Raw genomic sequence first — 22,033 nt, 5'->3', positions numbered from 1 at the left:
AAGACGACACCACACACACGTCCGAACAGTTGTGACACAATGAACGCTGCTGAAAGACCTTTTCAACGAGTCGATTCGCGGAACGGTCGGTTCCTGACTGTCAAATGCACGCAGTAGGCGGTGGTCTCATCAAAATGGTCTAACTGACAGCTGAGGTGCAAGTTGGAAGTCCAGCAGTAAAGTTTATTCGTATTGTAATCGTATGTTTGGAATTAAGCCATGAGGTTGATGTCTGTTGAAATTTTTCGTACAAAGGTTTGTTTTTGTTGCTTTTGTTTGCAAACTTTGTTCTGTTTGAGATTTCCGTTTGATCCACACACTCTCACCCTGTTTTTCGAATCTTCCGAAAACTGTCATTGTTGCGCACTGGGCATGCACCACTGTCAGCCAGTGGTTGTCTTTTGGTGCTGTCATTCATTCTTCGAACCAAATTAAAAAAAAAACACTAAACACTGTTTTCGTGAGGTGCAGAATTAAAGTGAACATTTAACAGGATTTTACACCGAAGTAACCGCCCCTATTGGCGCTGTTGGCTGGACGACAGAAACCGTAAAAGAAATGTTCTACTTTGCGGTACATTAAGTTCAGGAAGGATCATCTAAAATACGTGAAAACAGAACGATCAACGCTGGGGTTCCCCTTCCAAAACAGAAATACCAGAAACACGAACCCACAGAAGAAGAAAAAAAGCTACAGAAATATCGTATCGGGCGGGTCGTTGGCAGCACCGTGCACCGTGAAAAACGGGGAGACCTAAAACAAAAAGGGAAACACCATGAGCACTACAGGTGTCTTGCCGTTCGTGCGTGGAATAGATTTCACGAACAATGACTTCAGCGTAAGTAGACGGAGTGATATTGCTTGCAACTATGTGAACTACTGTACCTCATTTATCGCATTCTTTATTATTGTGATGTAGTTTGTTGCTTTAATTTCACTACAAAAACACTCGGTGGTCGTAATACTTCCGCCGACGGTGACATACTTCCACATACCAGAACGTCCTCTTTACTGGTTACAGTAATACAACATACCATTGAAATCTATTTTCGTCCTGACCGGGTGTAAGGCGCAAGAGACACCGCAGGTACCGTGTCAAAGAGCCGTACGTACTACGATAACTAGCGATAATCGTACGTAGGGTTAAATGTTTGTCATGTTTGTCGTGCTTATGAAATAGCTATCGCGGGATCGTGCCAAGCCTTTGAGAGGGGTTTTGTGGTGCAGGGACATATTGAGTATAATATGTACGTAAACCTCCTTTTTTACTTTTAGGATGAAAAATTTCCGAAAAACATCAAACACATGTCCGGGGTCCAGTGGCTCAAGCTGGACCGTACCGGCATGGATACGATACCGGACGAGATGGGCAAACTGGTGAAGCTGGAACATCTTTCGATGAAGAACAATCAGTTGGAAAAGTTGTTCGGCCAGCTGAGCGAACTCGGCTGCTTACGGTCCCTGAACGTTCGGCGCAACAAACTGAAAAGTCACGCAATTCCGTCGGATTTGTTCGAGCTGGAAGAGTTGACCACGCTCGATCTATCGCACAATCGCCTCAAGGAAGTGCCGGAAGGTTTGGAGAAAGCGAAAGCACTTCTCGTACTGAACTTGAGCAACAATCAGTAAGTGGTGTTATTGAAAGAATACGGAAAAATGTTGATTTTCGCCTTTCTTATTTTTTAGGATTGAATCCATTCCACCGTCGCTATTCATCAATCTTACCGATCTGCTGTTTCTCGATCTGTCCAACAATAAGCTGGAAACGTTACCACCCCAAACGCGCCGTTTGTCCAACCTTCAGACGCTCATACTGAACGACAATCCGCTCGAGTTGTTTCAGCTACGGCAACTACCTTCCCTGCAGAGCTTGGTTTGCCTGCAGATGCGAAACACGCAGCGTACGATTAACAACTTTCCGGCCTCACTCGACAGTCTTTCCAACCTGCAAGAGCTGGACCTGTCTCAGAATGCACTGTCCAAGGTACCGAGTGCTCTGTATAATCTTGCCAATCTAAAGCGCCTCAACCTGAACGATAACGTACTCGAGGAACTATCGCCCATGATCGAGAATCTGACCAAGCTGGAAACGTTAAACCTTTCGCGTAACAAGCTAACCGCCCTTCCGGCAACGTTGTGTAAGCTGCAAGAGTTACGTCGGTTGTACGTGAACGATAATTTACTCAACTTTGAAGGAATCCCGTCCAGCATTGGTAAACTCAGCGCGTTGGAAGTGTTTTCTGCCTCGAACAATGAGCTAGAAATGGTCCCGGAAGGATTGTGCCGCGGCTGTGGCTCGCTAAAGAAGCTAAATCTTAGCTCGAACAAACTGATCACACTGCCCGAAGCTATCCATCTGCTGACCGATATGGAACAGCTGGATCTGCGAAACAATCCCGAGTTGGTGATGCCACCGAAACCGATCGAAGCGCAGCGCGGTGATGGTTTGGCCTACTATAATATAGATTTTTCGCTTCAAACTCAGCTACGATTGGCGGGCGCGAACGTTCCGGCCCAGGTCCAAGGGGCGGCCAACGCGGGAAAGGATCCAATTGCGCGTAAACTACGGCTAAGGCGCGGTGCACGCAACGATTCGTCCGACAATCAAGATTCGGCCAAAATTCTCAAAGGCATGCAGGACATTGCGAAGGAGAAAAACAACGGGCTTGGGTTCGGGGAGGAAAAGGTGGAAAATTTAAAACCGAAGCGTTGGGACGAAACGCTCGAAAAGCCACCGGTTGACTATTCGGAAATTTTCGAAGACGAAGACGGCCAGTACCCGGGTCTAACGGTGTGGGAGATTGAAAACTTTCTGCCCAACAAAATCGAGGAAGCGGCACATGGGAAGTTTTACGAGGGTGATTGTTATATCGTGCTGAAAACGTCCCACGACGACAGTGGCCAACTGTCGTGGGAAATTTACTTCTGGATCGGTACGAAAGCGACGTTGGATAAGCGGGCCTGTTCTGCAATACATGCAGTCAATCTTCGCAACTACCTCGGGGCCCGGTGTCGCACGATCCGCGAAGAGCAGGGTGATGAGTCGGATGAGTTTTTGGCACTGTTTGATACGGATGTAACGTACATTGAGGGAGGCCGTACACCGACCGGATTCTATACGATCGAAAATGCGGTTTACATTGTGCGGTTGTACCGGGTGCATGATGCTGGTCCAAACATTCACCTAGAACCGGTCCCGGTTAGTTACAAGTCGCTTGATCCGGGTTATGTGTTCCTGCTCGACACGGGGCTGAATATATTCGTGTGGTATGGCACACGGTCGAAGAACACACTGAAATCGAAAGCCCGCTTTACGGCCGAGAAGATAAACAAGCACGAACGGAAGAATAAGGCCGAAATCTATCAGGAGTATCAGAAGCAGGAAAGTTTAGACTTTTGGCGCGCGCTTGGATTCGCCGACGGACAGGGACCACAGGACGAAGATGCGGAACACCTGAACCAATCGCATGTCGATCCGGACTTTGTCCCGGTACCGCCGCGCCTTTATCAGATCCAGCTCGGCATGGGCTATCTGGAGCTGCCACAGGTTGAACTCCCCGGTGGCGGTAGTAACAAAACGCTTACGCACACAATACTCGCGAGCAAGAATGTGTACATCCTGGACTGTTACCTGGATTTGTTCGTGTGGTTTGGTAAAAAATCAACACGTCTCGTGCGGGCTGCGGCCATCAAACTTTCTCAGGAACTTTTCAGCATGATCGATCGGCCGGACTATGCGATGATAACGCGCGTACAGGAGGGCACCGAAACGCAAGTGTTTAAATCGAAATTTACCGGCTGGGAAGAGATTATTGCGGTGGATTTTACCCGCACGGCTCAATCGGTTGCCCGTACCGGTGCGGATCTAACGCAGTGGGCCAAACAGCAGCAAACGAAGGCGGATCTGGCCGCGCTGTTTATGCCCCGCCAACCGGCAATGACACCGATGGAAGCGGCCCAGCTGGCCGAGGACTGGAACTACGATCTGGACGTGATGGAACCGTTTGTGCTGGAGAACAAAAAGTTTGTCCGCCTGCCGGAGGAAGAGCTCGGTGTGTTCTATACCGGCGAATGTTATGTGTTTCTTTGCCGCTATTGCTTGCCGGTGGACGATGATGATGATGCGGATGGTGATGAAGATGAAGCCGATTCGGGAGCTGCCGCGAATGGGGCAAACGAAGGTACCACGGCTCCGGTCAAGATGAAACAGCTCGATCCGGTAGCGACACCGGCGGAAGAGATCCAGTGCGTCGTGTACTTCTGGCAGGGTCGAGAAGCGGGCAATATGGGTTGGCTAACGTTTACCTTTACGCTGCAGAAGAAGTTTAAATCCATGTTCGGCGAAGAGCTGGAGGTGGTACGGATACATCAGCAGCAGGAAAATTTGAAGTTTATGTCACACTTTAAGGGGAAGTTTGTGATTAAAAATGGCAGACGCAAGGAACGGTTGCGTACGCCTGAAGGTAAACTACCGGTAGAGTTCTACCACCTACGATCGAACGGAAGTGCACTGTGTACGCGTTTGATTCAGATCAAGCCGGAAGCAACCGTGCTGAATTCGGCCTTCTGGTGAGCATCATTCTGGGATTGGAATGGATTTAATTCCAATTGGGATCGTATAGTACTCACTAACAATTTTACTCCTTACAGCTTTATTCTTTTCGTTCCGTTCGAAACGGATGATGATTCCGAGTCGGGTATCGTGTATGTGTGGATGGGATCCAAAACAACGGGCGAAGAATCGAGACTGATACAGGAAATTGCGGAGGATATGTTTAACAACCCGTGGGTTAGCTTACAGGTACGAACCGTTGTTTTCAGGTTTCTCTTTAAGGCGAGATATATAGTCTGCAGCATATTTGCATTTTCTTGGTGTTCAAGGTCTCAGAAATTTCCCTACTAGAACTATATTTCTGATTGTCTTCATTCCTATTGCTTTAGATCTTTTGTTTTTTTTTTTTTGTAAGAAACATAATTGTGTATCATTATTCCTTCCTTATATTACAGATTCTACACGAAGGTGAAGAGCCAGAAAACTTCTTCTGGGTTGCACTAGGTGGGCGCAAACCGTACGACACGGATGCGGAGTACATGAACTTTACTCGTCTGTTCCGTTGCTCGAACGAGAAAGGTTACTTCACGGTGGCGGAAAAGTGTTCCGACTTTTGCCAGGACGATCTGGCGGACGACGACATCATGATACTGGACAACGGGGAACAGGTGTTCCTTTGGCTGGGATCGCGTTGCAGCGAGGTGGAAATCAAACTGGCATACAAATCTGCCCAGGTAGGAACGACGATATGGTGCGTTTAAGTTCAGTTAAACACACATTTCTTTTTTTGTATTTTAGGTTTACATTCAGCATATGCGCATCAAACAACCCGAACGACCGCGGAAGCTATTCCTTACGCTGAAAAATAAGGAATCGAAACGTTTCACCAAGTGCTTCCATGGGTGGAGTGCACACAAAAAGCCACCGGAGTAAGTAGCGTCGTGGTCGTGACAATGCCGTGGGTGATTCTTCGGGGAGTACGTGTAAATTGTAAAAAACAAAATCGCGCAAAACGCACCAAGTATTTGTATATGTGGCACACGCACCTTAGCGCGCCACAATTTATTACAAATCAATTGCAATAATGCAAGGAAACTTGTCCGAGTATATTAATTCATATTTGTTTGTTTTGTTCGTTTTTTTTTAAATTAAAGTGTATTAATTTATTCTTGCACAAAACGGATTCGCAGTCGGTTGGAGTTTTCCTTCAACAAATTGGACTTAATTTTATCGTTGGCCTATTTTTCTGAATCGAGGTTCTCTTAGCTTTCAGTATATAGGATAAAAGAAAGCTAAAGAACAATGTAGCAATAGTGCAGCTCTCTGTGTAGCTCTCCAAGTCTTCCTTTCTTATGTACCATACAAGTAAAAATTGAATAGTTGACTTTTGTTTTAAACTATTTTATTCGTCTTTTGCTTTGTTTTCAATTCGGACTAACAATTCGGTTCGTTAGTTTCACCCGCCGCATAACGCATGTTACAGGGGGTGTGTGTTTTGTTGCCAGCTACGAAGCTAAAAAAAAATCATAAATTTACTCTCTTTTTAAAAACAACTTAAATGCAAATTATGTACAAATCAAAGCCTATCGAACAATACCGGAAGGGACTGATAAAAAAGAACCACTGCTGAATCATATAAAATATTCTGCAAGCACAACAAATAAAGTACGAACGTTCGAAACAGTAATGTGCTGCGAATTTTTCTCCGGAATATCACTGGTGCGTTTGGTGTGTGCGTGTGAAGGAATCGTCCTGCAAATGTTGTATTTCTACCGCTTTTTCGTAACTGTTTATACTTAACGCTGATTGGAAGAGTTAACTACGTTGGGGGAACACTTCCAGGCAAAGAGTGATAGCTTCGTTTAACAACCTAATAACAAGATTCGGTCCACCATTCGTTTGCTACACTATAGGGAAGCGGGAATCGCGCAACGGCAAAAGGTTGAAACATTGTTAGAATTATCTGGAATGATATGAAAACAACTGTGTTAGAGCAGTGATTCACACTCTCATTGCGCTGTTCTTCCTTACTTACACCGGCGTACGGCGTAAAGAATTGTTCGGTTCTAAAAATATCGATCCTACCCAAATGCCACGGAACGGCTACGGCTACGGTAGGGACAGGTCGCATTTTTTAATCGTCATCATCATCATCGTCCGACGGCACAAACAGATCATTCTCCTCGAGAAAGTTGGCCATGTTCTTGCTGATGGTGGCTCCAATCAGTAGACCCGGTATGACCGTACAGATAATGCCGAACAATCCGAACGGTGTGATTTCGGGCATCGGTTTCAAGGCACCGCTGCGATAAGTGTACTTGCGACGCAGCGGCAGTCGAACCAGCTGCTGTCCCTGTTGTTGGCCTCCACTGGCTGCATCGAGCAAGGTCGTACGACCGACGGCACGGAATACACGCGTCAGAACCATGGTTTAAACGAAGGTATACACCACCACTAATCTGTAACGCGAGATGAAACCCCAAAACGACAGTAGTTTTGGTTGGGTTGCAAACTTTTTCTGCGAGAGAAAATAGCAAAACACCTAAATACCACGGACGAGTTCACGCATTCCACTGCAGCAAAGTTTACACACCAAGAGCGTCAAATGTCATTCGTCAATGTCAAACCATGGTGGGGTTGCCAGACTGAAACAAAGGATGATCCTCATTTTTAACTTCATTTTCACAAGATCGTAAGCAGAATTTCATACAATTATAATTAAAAATGCATAGTTTAATTTACAATAGCCTTTTCCCCAATAATTGAGCCACTCTACCTGTTTTAACGATGTTTTCTTTACAAATTAACGACATTCATCTGACAGCTGGCGACACACCAGCCAAGCAATGACAGCTGGTTTAAATTTACAGATTAGGTAACGACCAAACCGAAACAACAACGCCAATCAGGACGCGACCGTTGAGAGACCAAGAGCGGTGGCGAACCGCTTGGTTGTGTTTGGTGAATATCGTCAGTTAACGAGTCAACAGTTCAATATGGAGTACAAAAAGTTCTTCAAAAACACTTCCATGAAGCGGGGCGAACAATTAAAGGTGGAAGTGTCCAGGCAGCATAAAATTCAACGCGCCAAATCCCGCCATGCAATGCGTCAAACGTATCGTAATATGGAATGCGATTCGGAAGAGGAGAACGATGTGCCGAATGAGTTGTTCCGGCAGCAGCAGCAACTGTATCAGCATGTGGTGGTCACTAACAACAAAAACCTTTCGGAGGAGGAACGCTACCTCATCCGGCTGCAGCGTTTGCAACAGTTTCACGAACAGAAGCGTCGAAAGCAGGAGAAACAGAGCGTACCGTCATTGGCGTCTGGGGACCAAAACACAGCTGAAAAGGTGATGCCACTCGGCGAAAGGGCGATTGTGGTTAGTGACAAAACGCCTTCTGTTAACAAGAAGTACGTAAAACCACGGGTAGACTGCTGGCGTACGGAAAAGATAGTCAGTAATAGAACTGAAAACAAACCACCGTGTAAACCTTTATCGGAGAAAAAAGTTGCACCCATCAAATCAGTTGAGCGTCCGGTAATACACAAACCGGTACTGAAACGAACGAAAGAAACTCAGCAACCAGCTGTCGTGAAGCAGCAGGTGAAACTCATACGCCATGCTTTGGTAAGTAGCATTTAAACATTCTTTTTTATACGGTTAGCGGCATAGCATAAAGAAATTGTTTTTGCAGCCTCGTTCACAGACCACACAGCCCACAGGGCGACCATTATCGCAGAAGAAACCACCGTTTACGTTTAAATTAAAACCGCCTTCTCCGTCCGCTGCAGACGGCTCGTCTAAGATGGTAACGTCGACTGTACGAAAATACCGGAAACCCTTCACATTTTCCTTCGAACCGTCGTCCGAGAGTAAGCAGCAAAAGGCAACATTAACCGTCAATAAAGCGAATGATCTGTTCGATGGCATAAGTCCGATCGAGGTAGAATCTCCACAGCCAAAGGCAAAGGCAAAGGTAAATGGTGTAAAACATTCATCACCAATGGCACGCGAAGTTGGTGTCCCGCTGAAAACAGAAGATTCTCTTTGGGAACCACAACCCGTAGCTTGTTTGTCGGTTATCGATGCAACCGTACACGAGAATGTCAATCCAGCTGTGGTCGATACAGCCAAAGCTGTTCCATTAGGGCGTGATTGTTCTGTTAGCGATTGGGTACCGGCTACCGTACATCAAATCACAAGCGATACGATTGTAATCGACGACGACGAAGATGACGATGAGGTATTTGTGAAAACGACGCATCATATCCCGACGGTCCCTGTACAGGATGATCGTACCAGGAAGCCGGCTTTGAACGAATCTTTCACCATAAGCGTTGGGACTGTGCCGACGAATGAAGTTCCCATGATTGTCTCCTCGGAACCAAAAACTGCTGAATTATCGCCGGAACAGCTAAACAGTGAACCGCCAGTTACTTTAAAACAGCAGGAAAGTAATCAATCCATCGAACGAGTTCGCAATAGCTCGCCAAAGGATAATCAACTGAACGAGTCAATGGTACGGAAGCGCGCATCATTGATTTTCACGGAAGAACCGATAGACTGTGTCATCGTTCCCAGCAGAACCAACTTAACGCTTGAAGAAAAACAGCGCAGCTCGGTTGGTGATGAGAAAAATTCATCTATTAGCGAAACTTCCCGGCGTCGTAGCTCGGTGATGTCCCCCAAAGAACCGGACGACGCCGCGCCGCCCAAAGATGTGGAAGAAAAGACACGATTTTACTATGAAAAGGTTGACGGTGAGGTGAACCGTCTGCAAGCGTTGTGTGACCAGTACGCGCCATTTCTGGAAACCGAACAGGAGCTGAACGATCACTGCCGCGGGTTAATTCTTGCTGCCCAGGGACAAACAAACATTCTGATCAAAAAGAAACTTTCGAAATTCCGCGAATTGATTGGCCACTACGAGAAGAAGTGGAACGACCGCAAGGTACGGCATGACGATTTGGATGGATTTTGGGTAATGCTTGCGCTGGATCTGGACAATCTGGACAGACGGTTTGAGGAGTTGCGGTTGCTAAAGGAAAACAACTGGCAGGAGGTGGTTCCGGAGGAACCACAGCCCAAGGTAAAGAAACTTCAGGGCGGTGGTGGTGTACGAAAGCGCGAGAAGAAACCATCCAATGGCAAGAAGGGTTCCTCTTCCGTTATTGCCGATCTGATACGCAAGGCTAGACAGGAAAAGCAAAAGCAAAAGACAACGGTTGAAGATTTGGACGCGTTAAAGGAAACGGTTACCGTTGTGACGACACCGGTCAAACGATCGGTGCGCTTTGGAGAGTCTCCTCAGCGCGTCAGTTTGCAGAAGCGTTCGAGTCTGTGTACCGGTTGCACACCAACCACTGTTCACTGGGACGAGGGACCGAAAACGGATCGTTCCAAGCGTCATACCATTTTCCCCGATGTGAGTAGCGGCCTTTGGGGGTTTATGCATTTTCTGCTTGAAAAAGAGAATAATTCTTCGATCCTACCTTTCTTTACAGATCACACAGAGCAAATCGGAACGCGTCAAATCGATATTGAAACCGTCCGCCAAAGCTAATCGTACTAGACGCGCCAAAAGCGTGCTCTTCTTGGATTCGGGACTCGATACACCACAAGCCCGCCGACGACATTCGTCCCGCACGATCGTAGATACACCGAAACCGAAGATCAAGTTTAACGATGAGCTCGAAATAGAACATATCGATAATCTGGCCGCTCGAACGCCATCACGGCTCGAGGTAGAGATACAGAAACGCCGTCAGCAATCGCTGCTGGATTCAGTTTCAGTGCAACTTACAGCTAACAGCGACATTGACGACGATTGCGAGCAGCAGAAGAAAGTGCGCAAACCACGTGGAACCCCACGTCCGGATAGCAGTGCGCTTAGACGATCCAATCGACGATCGGCGCGTTGCTTTACTGCGGATTTCGATGAGGAGTCGAGCAATAATAATGACTCCAATGCTGAAGAGGACGAAACAGGTAATTTAACAGCTTCAATATGGTGATCTTTACGGATATTAACCTGTTTTTTGTACCTTCTGCCTTCTCGCGTTAGGAACCGCCAAACGATTGACACGTTCATCGAGGAATGCTCGCAAGAAGATTTTCGATTAACAAGAGAGTTTTTGCTCATTGTATTTTAAACGTTAGCTTTGTAATTTGTTAATATATGGTGTTTTGTAGTATTAGATAAACCGACAAATAAACTATTCACATTTCTTTGAGACCTGTACCATGTATGGTTTGTTCAATAAGCTAGTTTAATTTATTCGTCCAACATTGTCCACCATTTCGTCACCACACAACGGGTTTAGTTCTTTTCCAACTGTTGTTCAGTCACTTTGCTGCCGGTGGCCGTTTCCGCTTCATCCTGCTCCGCGGCAAACGTTTCCGGGTCGTAAATCACCTTCACTATTAGCGAGCAGCTCGGACAGGTGGCTACCTCCTCACCCGCTATCAACTCTTCGCGGCTGATCTGGAATCGGTCACCGCACGGGCAAGGATAGTAGTACATCTCCTCCTCTTCGTCGTACTCGAAATCTTCGATTTCGACTTCATCATGGTACACACTCATCTCAAGGCGGATGGAGACGGCATCACATTGTTTCGTTTCTGCAGGATACCAAAAAATGACACTCTAAAGCAAAGTGTCTGGTTGTTTTGCTTCGTTCCGATTGATGGCTGTAATTCGTTGTACCATTATTTCATGGTTTATTTTTAATTTTTTCCGCACACACCACACGGCATTTCTTTTTGCGATGCACAACCGCGCAACAGAAACACATGGCACGGAGCAGTTTTGTTTACGTTTGCGAATGACAGTTACAGGGTTCGTCGACTGATTGGAATAGCGTAAGCTAGCGTTATTAGTGGCGTTACTGTTTCTTCTTCAATCCATTTTTTTACCGAACTCGGTTCGGAGCTGGCCTCCTTCATCTCTAGCTGGATCCATCCACCGACAGGCAAACGATATCATGCCGAATGGACCGCTGACTTTGCTAGCATGTGGTTCATTCTTACTTCTTCCACACGCCACCACAAATATTTCCGAAGATAGTGCGCAGCACACATCGTTTGAAAATGCCGAGGGAGTTGGCTAGGACTCGTGTTCATAAAGGACGTATCAGAATACGATATATGCTGCCTTCTGGATCGCAGAAGTTTGTGGAGATCATAGTTCTAACGATTCTCTATTAGTAACACATCTCTACTGCCTCGAAAACGTGACCGTCAACTGATAATCTGCTCCCCATGTGGGCACCATCACGGTCAGAGCCTCCGGTAAGCAGTCAATCCAATCCTCAAGGGCTCGCCTCTCACACTTCTCGCACTGGTTTCATAGATCCATGGTATCATAGGCTTTGTTGAAGTCGATTAATAGCTCCGGAATATGAAACTCCTGGCATTTTTTGGAAGATCTACCGCACAGTGAAGATTTTATCGGTGATGGATATTCCTCCAACAAATCCAGCAACCAAAAGAACGAACGAAATCTGTGGCGCAAGTCCAGCGTAGAGAACTCTTGGATAGGTTATTACAAGCACCATTAAGGACTGCGATGTCACCCAGCTTCCACACCGTCGATAATTCCTCCTGTTCCAATCCTTATGATCTATTAAGCCGATGCATGGTAGCTGCAAACTTCACACGGCCTATTTCGAAGAGTTTTATAGCAAGTCCATCGCTTCCAGCTGACTTGTTACATTTCAGCTGTTCAATAGCCCTGATTTCTTCACCCAAGAATGGTCAGGGCGCTTCCTCATCGCCGTGTCGTTACTACAAACAATTTGATTACGCCAAGGTGTATTATTCTCAAATTGTACCTTTTTTGCTACAGGACAATACATATTCATACTATTTATAGTAACATTTTTGGTACAGCCACTTTACCCAAGTTAACTCTTTTTGTTCTTGAGTCTCCCAACAACAACAATAACGTTACTCGAAACGAAGTGGTGCAACTAGCAGTTCGCTCGCGCACCACTGTACGTATATGCGTTACACACCGCAGACCGTTACGCGGGTTTAATGGCGCAACGTTTTTGAAAAAATCACTTACACATGCAGCGCGTGTGTATTGACTCATCAGGCATAGAATGTGGGAGGTGATTGCTGTATCGCACTTGACTCACTTATCGACAGCCCGTCGATGCCGAAACGATAACGGCCAAAAGCTATAAAGTAAACAAGGAAAACATCACATCCCCGTACATTATCATTCTATAGTTGACGGTTTTCGTGAACAGAGCGATTCATTTTGCGTTGGATTGTTCTTTGCAAGTTCTTTGTTAATTTGTGGTTAGAAAGTGAGGCAATCAAAACATTTGTGAATAGGAATTTTGTGTGTACTAGCGGCAATCCAATGGCAACGCTTCCGATTTTTTCACCCGTACGTATCAGTGGACACGTTTCACACCGCAAGGGCAACGCAGTGATGAGTCAGTTTTTTTTCCATCCCCTTCTAGACTCTTCCCTTTCTAGGGTTAATACCGGGTGGTTTAAGCCCGGGCCGTATGCTGCGCATCAAGGGCATCATTAACAACCATGGAGAACGGTAAGGGTGGAAACATCACACGCTTTAATACAGCCTACTAACTAGCCCTTCTGTTGTATGAATCATTCCATTTTTTCTTTTCTGCACTCATGCATGTTGAGCGTAGTTGCCACATTCACATCCAAGCCGGCGCTGCCGTAAACCCGCGAGATGATGTCCCGCTGCAAATTAGCATCAGACCGAATGAGCATGCGATCGTACGCAATTCGATCCAGAATCAGGTGGTTGGACACGAGGAACGGTACGGCGGCTGTCCGATACGGTACGGTGAAAGTTTCGATCTGTTGATACTGGCCGAAGCGTCATTGTACAAACTAGCCATCAATGGGATGCATTTCTGCACGTTTGCCCACCGATTGCCGATGCACAACGCGCGTTACATTTCGGTCAGCGGTGGTGGAGCTATTTATTCGATCGTTTCCGAAACGGACGTACCGGGCTCGGTACCAGTGAATCCTTATCCACCACCACCGTTTGGTAAGTATCGTGTAAATGGACACTTCACAACGAGACAAATGACAAACATGTTCATTATCTTATCGTCGATCAGGCGGGTTTGGTTTATCAATATGTTTTACTGTACCTTCGTCTTTTTGCAGTGCAACATCCAACACCGTACGCTCCACCGATTGGCTTTGTGCCGAATGCGCCACCGTCGAGCTTACCGCCACCACCACCATACACACCGTTGCCGACGCATCCGATCGGTGGTGGAGGTGGCCACTATCCAGGTAGAACAAGACGACTACTCTTTATGAAGCTGTTCTAGGTTGTGTTTTGATCTTCTCCCCCACGGTGGACGGATCGCCATTGCACAAATATCCAGCCACACACATCGCATCGCGTTAACAACCGTCCCGTTTCTAATCGCACACTGTTGTCTCCTTGGTAACACTATTCTTTCAAGGAGTCGGCATATACCCACCACCGCCACCGCCGCCCCAACCCGGCTATCCGCATCATCCACCGCCGGGAGCCCATCCACCGGCCGTGCCCTTCTCGGTACTGTTCAAAGAAGAATTGCAGGCAAAAATTGAGCAAATGTAATCACTGTTTCAAACCTACACAATCGCACCACTCGCGCACTACAAATCCACCGCTCGCCTCTGCTCCTTGCCTTACCCCACCGCAGACGCGCTCCACGTTGTGGGTGCTTGCTTTTGATGGTAAAATTTGAAGGGCTTGCGATGCAGAATCGTAGCAATCCGTGAGCATTTTATGTATCCTTCCGTCCAACGATAACCAGTTTTAGTATTTCGTTCTTGTCCCCACGTGTTTAACATTTGCTTTCTTCACAGACACGCAATTACATCACAATGTTCACATTATTCTCATTGTACAATTTCAAAGCACACACCAATTGGACCATCTGCTGTGGATAAAGGGAATCAGCTTAAGATAAAAATTCCTCTTAACCAATCGATTGCTAGTGGTGTACAGCAAACGCAAGATTTTCTCCGGAACGCAATCGGCGACAATAAACCCGTCAAGGGGAATGCTAGTCATTCCGTTCATGCTTCTCATCCTCACGCTTCAGGTGTACAGGTACAGGCGCGTGATGTTTCGATCCGGAATGCATATTGTTTATTTGTTTCATTCGTCCCGTTTCTGTGGGTGTGTGTTTTCATGTGTTGTCCCCCTCTTGCTTTGCAGTTTGGTTTCGTGACGATGCCTCCTACACAGCCTGCAGTGAGCCCGGGATATGGGGGTCCAGTTTACCCAACGGCCCCACCACCACCACCGGCAGCTTTCAACACACCCGGAAGGCCAAAGCTCCGTCATCAGCCGGAGAGCGTTACAAAGCCTTAGCCGGAAAGACAGCTTTAGCGGCCGGTACAACGGCTGCCTTAGCTTCTAAAGTCCTTCCTGTACGTTCGTTAGTAAATGTTTTGTGTTTGGAGATAGTTTTGTTGTGTGTGAGCTTTTGTATGAAAGAGTGTATCAATTCTTGACCTATGTGCAGTTTTGTGAATCAATTTCTATAATGGCTTTGTTTTTACATCCTATTGCAGAAAGGGAAAACCAAAAAGTTACTAAAGTACGGTGCCGCAGCGGGTGTAGCTGGTCTTGGAGGTTACGCACTGTCCAAGGCGATACGCCGTAAGGGCAGTAGTAGCAGCAGTAGCAGTAGCGACAGTGATTAGATGTTTTTATCCCTCATAACACATGTAAACCAACCATGAAGACACATTTTCTGCACAGTTAAACAAACCTTCGTATTACAAAAACAATGACTGTTTGAAACAATTCTAAATCCTTTCTAGACTTCTGTTTTCTTGTTCCGAAACATGTATTCTTTTTGTTTCCTTCCCGTTGTTGGTTATATCTGGAGTATATCTGAGTGTATATGAGAATTTAAAATTGCGCTAGGTCAGAGCCTAGGATCTAGCCTCTTGGTATGAAAATATTTCGCAACTGATGACCTGGGAGAAGGGAAGGGGATTGATTACGGACGAGGTACATGGAGGTCACATATCTTGGATGATTCATGAATCCTCAAAGTTTATTTCAAAATTGAGATTCATTCATTAGGTTCAAAGATTTATTCGGATTCATGGATCTGAATCAGATTCATTCAACGTATGCAAGAATTTCGTACTACGAGACAGATAATCTGCAGGAAATGAGATTATTATAATACTTTTCCGTTTCAGTAGTACAGTCGAGGTCACCTCGTCCTTCTAAAGTTAGCTGTCGACGTAGACATCTAAAGAAGTCTTCAAACAAGGCTCCGGGTTCAGCATGTCTCAAGAAGAGGGGCACCACGAACGGCAAGGAACGTTGTGTGCCGATTAGAATGTTAGGATCAGCAGAATTGGTAAGAAGTTTGGCTAGATAAGACTGGTCTTCGAGAAATACAATTCTTCTTCTGTAGACTAGACTTTGACTGTTCTCCCAATCTTCAGTTTGGCCTTTTCACCTATTTCCTCAAGGATTTTTGAATATACCAATGTACCAGTAGCGGAGCAAGCCCCTTGAAGGCCCTATGCTAAATGGCAGTTGGGGCATAAGAGGCTTGGCTGTTGGGGTAAGTTCTTCATGTATTATTGATTCTCCAAGAAATAAAACATTCTCATGGGCTGATCCTCTGTTTGTTACTAATAGACTCGCTGGTAGAAGATATTTTTACCACTTATCTGGGAAAATATTTGAAAAACTCACCTGAAATTCTCGTCTAACAGTTTAGATGGGAAATTTGAACTCATCTTACTCAAAACGATATTTTGGGTGAGTAACTTTGCAACAACTGCAAGATTTCAGATTAGAATACTCCACAAAGAAAATAAATTACTGAATTAAGGAGCAGTGGTCTTAATAAATCAACCTTGTTCACATTTTTTTTAGACCTCTGATCTCTCCCGAGACAACACGCATAATTGTACATCATTGTAATAGTCATCATGACCGTTTTTGTCTTTCCTTTCGGTTACTTCCATTAACGTCTCTATGTTGCTTAATGTGTTTGGACAGCAGATATGGTGGCTCATTTCCAATTACATGTATTTCAAGTACTTGATTTTTCCGCTGACTTCACTTGCCGTACACTTTCTACTTCATCACATAAGCGCGATACGCGATAATAAACGATCGATTTGTGCGATCCAGTACTGCGCGACACGTAGTACATGCTAGTGGGTTTGTTACGCATCACCGTACTCGTTAGCTTCATACACAGCAGTACCAGTTTGATATTAAATTACATTTCTCAAAAATGAAAATATGAATGATAAAGGAGTGCAAATAGAAAGTAACGAAATGTGTACGAGGAATACTTTCTGTTCTGATGATTGGGGAAGTTTGGCTTTGCATTAGCGGACTTGTTGCAGCAGTATGGCGTCGCGTTTGTTGGTTTCCAGTTGACAAAACTTGCTCGATTAAGCAAGCGCAAATAAATAACACTGTGTTTTCGGTGGTAGTTCCCTTGCTCTCGATTGCGTTCACCGAGTGAAATTACAGAACCTAGGACGACCGACCGTATAATATTTCACCGTAGAGTGTCGACTAGCTAGGGTAGAGCGTTTTACTTTTCTAGATTAAGAGCGTTTATGAACTCTTCCAACTTTTCCTGAATTTGTCGTACACGAACTGTAAAGGAAGGAAAATGTTCTGTTAAAACATCTGCCGTTCTAAAGGAAGCAATTTCGATTGGGCAAGAGTACTTACTCAGTTCCTCTGCTAGCTGAACACGTTTGCCAGTAAGCAGTTGCAGCTTTTTCTCGTCGTCTTCTCCGTACTCGTCCAACACTTCCTTGATTTCCTTATCTAAGCGGCGTGCCTCTCTGTTGATTACTTGCTGGCGGAGTGCATTAGCCGTCACCTTGATGACCTGCTGAATGCGCCAGAATAGTACCACGTCGCTACAGTTCACTGCGCAATCGTTGCCCTGCTGCGAGTACAGGTAGTATGCCTTCCGGCAATCGTACGCTCGGTTCAGTGCTTGCTTAAGGAAATGCCTACGATTAAATCAAAGAAAGTACATTAGAAAACCCCTACACCAAATACCAAAAAGGGTCGCTAATCTTACCGCCTGTAGATGGGATACCACGTCTCCCGGATGTAATCCGTCTCTACCTCCACATTGCACCGTTGCAGATTTTTCCGCACCGTAGTCAGCTCATCGTAGCTGAGTGTAGGCGAATGTTTCGAGTCACTGTCGAGTATTTTATCCAGCTCCGATTTCACATTCCGTCGTTTGTTCTGCTCCTCCGTTGACGAACGCCAGTGGAGCCATTTTTCACTGGTGGAGGGGCCGAACATTTCGCCGATCGTTTTTTCCGTCGCTTGTAGCTTATCCTTCACGAATGCTTCGAAAAAGCGCACCGCCTGATCCCACTCTTGCTTATCGTGTACGCTCCGATCCTCCAGCGTGTTGAGCTGTATCACACGCAGCATATCAATCGCTTTATCCTCCCAGGAGTGCCTTCGAATAGCTTCGTCAATGACGGCACTCTTCAAATTATCAAACAAATCATCGTGATCAGGTGTTCGGCGCGCTACCTCCATGAGGTGTTGGAATTCTTTCTGAAGCGCCTCCCAACCGGCTTCAACGGATTTCGCAGGCAGCGCCTGCTCAGCCCACTGACGCAATTTAATGTCTACCATCGTATTGAACGAATCTAGGGCGAAACAGGAAGAAATCCATTTATCAAATTCCATGGTTTACAAAATTAAGAATAAAATCGATCACTTACTTTGGGAACCGGATTGGGCTGCCGGAAGGTAGATGTTTTCAAACACGTAGCTGGACAACTTCTCCCACAGCTTGCTGTTCATCAATTCTTCCCACTTTTTGGCAGAAACTTGCGACAAGTTGACGACCTCATCCAGCACCTCACCTTTGGCTTTTTCGAAAAGTTCATCACGGCCGGATTCGCGCAACCTTCAAACAGATATGACAAGAGTTGATTAAGACCTGGCAGGAAATGTGACGCCGGAATCGAATCGTTACAATACCGTGGGAAATTGTTTTTCCATTCCGTTTCTAGGTTAAAGCGAGTTGCTTTAAACGCATCTGCTTGTTGTTCGATAGTTTCACGTACCATCTTCCAGAAACGATCGGCCACAGCTAAACTGAGGTTTCTCGTTGTCACCTGATGGGACATTGTGACGCCACTCCTGCAGACGAGAAAGCAATCGAAGGTTAACAAAAGAAATGTCACAAAGTTTGTGCATGTACACCTACTGGAATAGTTTGGAGTTTTTGAAAAACTTTTCCTCATATTCGCGTATCGTTTCGATGCTATCGTCCTTACGGCCACGTCCTGTCACTACGGCAAAGTAACCGAGCGCCTTCATCGGGAACAGTTTGCCGGAAAGTATCTTCCGTATGCGGTTCGGATCGGCCAGATCTTCGGCCAGATCGACTTTGGTTAGCACGAAGATCGTTCGTTTGCCGAGTGGGTCGCACTGTGATACGAGATCGGTTACGTTACTACGTTCCGCGTCCACCGAACCATCCTGGGGAGGAAATAGTTCTAAATGTGAGAAGCTTTCTAATCATTACTTGTCCAACACCCGCCACCTACCTGGATGCACAATATTATTGCATTCGGATTGCTCATGTAGTGTTCGGTCATGTGTTTGATTTGATCACGTGTATCTGGTGCCATGTCGACGGTCTGCGTAGAGATGATACCGGGAAGATCGACCAGTACCATACGCTGCAGTCCCGGTCCCTTCACCGTCATCGAAATCACGTCCATGCTGACGGTTTTGCCACCACGCACCGAATTGCGCATCCGGATCTCAACGTCACGCCGCAACTCCGCCAAATCGCTTTCCTTCGTTAGATCGTATTCGCGTTCGGAATCGCGAAATTGTGCCACATGGTACGGTCCTTCCGATAGTGTTACCTTTACCGGCGCCCGGGTCATCATTTCACCGCTGCCCCGCGGGAAAATACGTGCCTGAGCAATCGATTCCAGGACCGACGTTTTACCACTGCTTTGATCACCGACCACCACCACACGCGGCAAGTGATCGGCTGTAGTGTAGCTCGTATCATAGCCGGACAGCTCATCCAGCACCTCGGAGTACATGTCGATTAACGATTTCTTTATGCGCTTCTTGGTTGGTTGTTTGCGGTTCGTTCTCAGTATCAAAAATTGTTGCCGTAAGTCTCGGTTTTCCTTTTCGAGCTTCTCTACCTCACGCTGGTACTTTAGCTGCACGTTCATGATTTCCGTCTGCAGTGAATCGACCTGCGCCTGCAGAGTGTCGACCCGTTTGCGGCTTTCGTCGGCATTCAAACCTTTCGCGTTTACCGTATTTTTTGCTTTTAGCTCTTCTTTGGTAGCTACAGTGGCATGCAAAGGAGTAGAAGAGAAAGGGAGACAAATTTAGGAAACTTTGCGCAGAAGACAGTAGTTATTAGTTAAAAACCACACCGCTCTAAATAAAGCGTAACAACCAATACTTTGTTTTCAAGAATGACTAAATCGGTTATCGATCGACCAGCATCTACTATGCACTTATCCTATTTTATATATCACGTTTTAACAACATCGCGTTACCTCCATATAGCTCAGATATAAATTCTGATAGATTCTGGAAGGAACCTAGAAGCCAAAGAAAGAGAGAGAGAGGGAGAGAAAGAAAAAAAAACAATTTCGATTAAACGCGGCAATAAATTTCAAATACACCGACTCCCGATAGGTTTTTGGGATGCACGGGAAGGAACGGATGAAAGGCGATGAGATTTGCGGTACACATCAATGTTGTGAAGAAATATGAATAAAACATCGCTCTAAAATGAGACTGCACAGCCTTAATTGGTGAAAGTAGACGATTGTTGCGTTTTGTACGACCTTTTTTTCCAATATCGCGTAACGAACCGTGGAAATTATTGATTACATAGAGATGAAGTAAAATACTTTAAAAGTACTTCTTAGCTATTGAGAAAATACTATACTACGGTTGTTTTCAGTTAATTAGGAAAAATGTTTATAGTTGCACGTAATTTGCAACGACAATGAATTTATCATTAATTTTCAAACATTATAGTGCACCTTTTGCGATCACATCCAATTATTTATAAACACTAGACCGATTACGATCGGGCTTTCCATGCAGATGTTGATGGTGTAAGCTCGCACACACTATTCAACCTCCGACAATGAAGCTGTGCGACATCACACCATCATACACTTCTATGCACGGAATAGCACAATAACTACATTTAATCATTCTTGAGCACTGGGTTGAAATGGACGACCCAAAAGGGGAATGGATTTACTCACTCTCAATCTGTGGATTCTGTTGCGTTTCTGCCGCCTCGATTGCATTGTCCAGACGCTGATCAAACCATTGCCGCCACTCGTTCAGCTTATGCTCGCTAAGCTGCTTTATCCGAGGATCTAAAACGTGATCGCGCATTGCAATTAAATAACGCGTTCCTTTTACAACATCGTCACCAAATTTTACCTATTTCGATGGAGTCTTTAACAGCGTCTTTTACAGCGAGAAGATTTTTCGTAAAGCCGGCCCATTTCTCATTGTCGGGCAGAACTTCCTCGAGCCATTTCATATCCGGCAGACCATCCTTCCATTCCTCGTATCGTTTGTTGAGCGTTACACCACCACCGATGGCACTGCCCAGGACCAGATAGCGCAACTTCAGGACACCCCTTAACACGCGCCCCAGTAGCATGCCATAACTGCGCTGTTGGCCGTAATATTGCCATCCGCTCGAGTTCGGTGGTCTTAGGAACTCCTGGTGCCGGTAATAGTTGTACCGCGACCATGCCGTAGAATGACTGCTACCTCCGTTTCCACTTCCATTGCCACCGCTGCCATTACCGGTCGTGAAACCGGAAAAGTTCACACGACTCACCGTGTACACGACCGGGCGAATGTATTTGAACCGAGGATCGATACTGCACCGGCGTAATCCGCGTCCGCGTTTAGTAATAGCATCGTTTTGGCATCGGTTAGTTTTTTCAGCATCAGATTCACCACCATCGACACATCACGCAAACACAATGAAAGTAAAAACAAAAAATCAATAAACTTTACATAACGTCCCTATATGAGCTCATAGGCAAGCGCTCTCACTTCGTGTGCCTGGTGACAACACTGCTATTATGGGATCAGTTCTTATGCTCACTTACCTCGACCATCCACGAAGCAATTGTGCCATTTTATGCTTCCGTTCTTTTACCAATCCTTACTAGAGCTAGGGATCTTACTTATGGATCATTTTATATTAACGACGCTCAATACAAGACGAAATCTTTGCCAGGGAGTTTGCAACTCTTCTGTGTGCCTGCAAAATTTCGATCCGCCCGCTGTCAGCCAGAATTTGACGTTGAATACCCAGGGTGGCTATAGGGAGCAAAAGGTGGCCGCATATCGTTCGAGTAAAAACTATATTTTAAATAGTTCCACACGTATTAAAATGAAATTGCTCAACAT

General features: G+C 45.7%; 6 protein-coding genes across 6 annotated transcripts; 3 read left to right on the top strand and 3 right to left on the bottom strand.

Moving 5' to 3' along the window:
- Nucleotides 1-775: 775 nt before the first annotated feature.
- On the top strand, nt 776-5,485 carry LOC128709637 (protein flightless-1). The gene is made up of 6 exons (XM_053804641.1): nt 776-838; nt 1,276-1,625; nt 1,687-4,569; nt 4,651-4,801; nt 5,008-5,286; nt 5,351-5,485. Exons 1-6 carry the CDS (start codon nt 776-778, stop codon nt 5,483-5,485), a joined length of 3,861 nt encoding a protein of 1,286 aa, XP_053660616.1.
- Nucleotides 5,486-6,686: 1,201 nt separating this feature from the next.
- Nucleotides 6,687-6,980, bottom strand: LOC128708047 (essential MCU regulator, mitochondrial). Its single transcript, XM_053803005.1, has one exon. It carries the CDS (start codon nt 6,978-6,980, stop codon nt 6,687-6,689), a length of 294 nt encoding a protein of 97 aa, XP_053658980.1.
- A 568-nt stretch (nt 6,981-7,548) lies between these two features.
- LOC128718698 (uncharacterized) lies at nt 7,549-10,680 on the top strand. Its single transcript, XM_053812318.1, has 4 exons — nt 7,549-8,184; nt 8,252-9,982; nt 10,062-10,545; nt 10,622-10,680. Exons 1-4 carry the CDS (start codon nt 7,549-7,551, stop codon nt 10,678-10,680), a joined length of 2,910 nt encoding a protein of 969 aa, XP_053668293.1.
- A 196-nt stretch (nt 10,681-10,876) lies between these two features.
- LOC128708212 (diphthamide biosynthesis protein 3) lies at nt 10,877-11,140 on the bottom strand. Its single transcript, XM_053803172.1, has one exon. The coding sequence runs from the start codon at nt 11,138-11,140 to the stop codon at nt 10,877-10,879; it is 264 nt and encodes an 87-aa protein (XP_053659147.1).
- Nucleotides 11,141-12,928: 1,788 nt separating this feature from the next.
- Nucleotides 12,929-15,264, top strand: LOC128707088 (uncharacterized). The gene is given in 9 exon segments (XM_053802034.1): nt 12,929-12,955; nt 13,032-13,120; nt 13,227-13,597; nt 13,720-13,851; nt 14,028-14,122; nt 14,471-14,665; nt 14,774-14,912; nt 14,915-14,988; nt 15,133-15,264. Coding segments are annotated over 9 exon segments (1,254 nt in total).
- Nucleotides 15,265-17,141: 1,877 nt separating this feature from the next.
- LOC128715418 (dynamin-like 120 kDa protein, mitochondrial) lies at nt 17,142-21,758 on the bottom strand. The gene is made up of 11 exons (XM_053810316.1): nt 21,730-21,758; nt 21,044-21,495; nt 20,860-20,976; nt 20,134-20,178; nt 19,147-19,916; nt 18,804-19,078; nt 18,575-18,736; nt 18,313-18,500; nt 17,646-18,237; nt 17,285-17,574; nt 17,142-17,206 (listed from the first exon to the last, which is right to left on the bottom strand). The coding sequence occupies exons 1-11, from the start codon at nt 21,756-21,758 to the stop codon at nt 17,142-17,144; spliced, it is 2,985 nt and encodes a 994-aa protein (XP_053666291.1).
- Nucleotides 21,759-22,033: the final 275 nt, after the last annotated feature.

Source organism: Anopheles marshallii, chromosome 2, assembly GCF_943734725.1.
Source record: "Anopheles marshallii chromosome 2, idAnoMarsDA_429_01, whole genome shotgun sequence".
NCBI lineage: Eukaryota > Metazoa > Arthropoda > Insecta > Diptera > Culicidae > Anopheles > Anopheles marshallii.
Note: the sequence above shows the minus strand (reverse complement) of the source record. Positions and strands in the feature narration are given on the sequence as shown.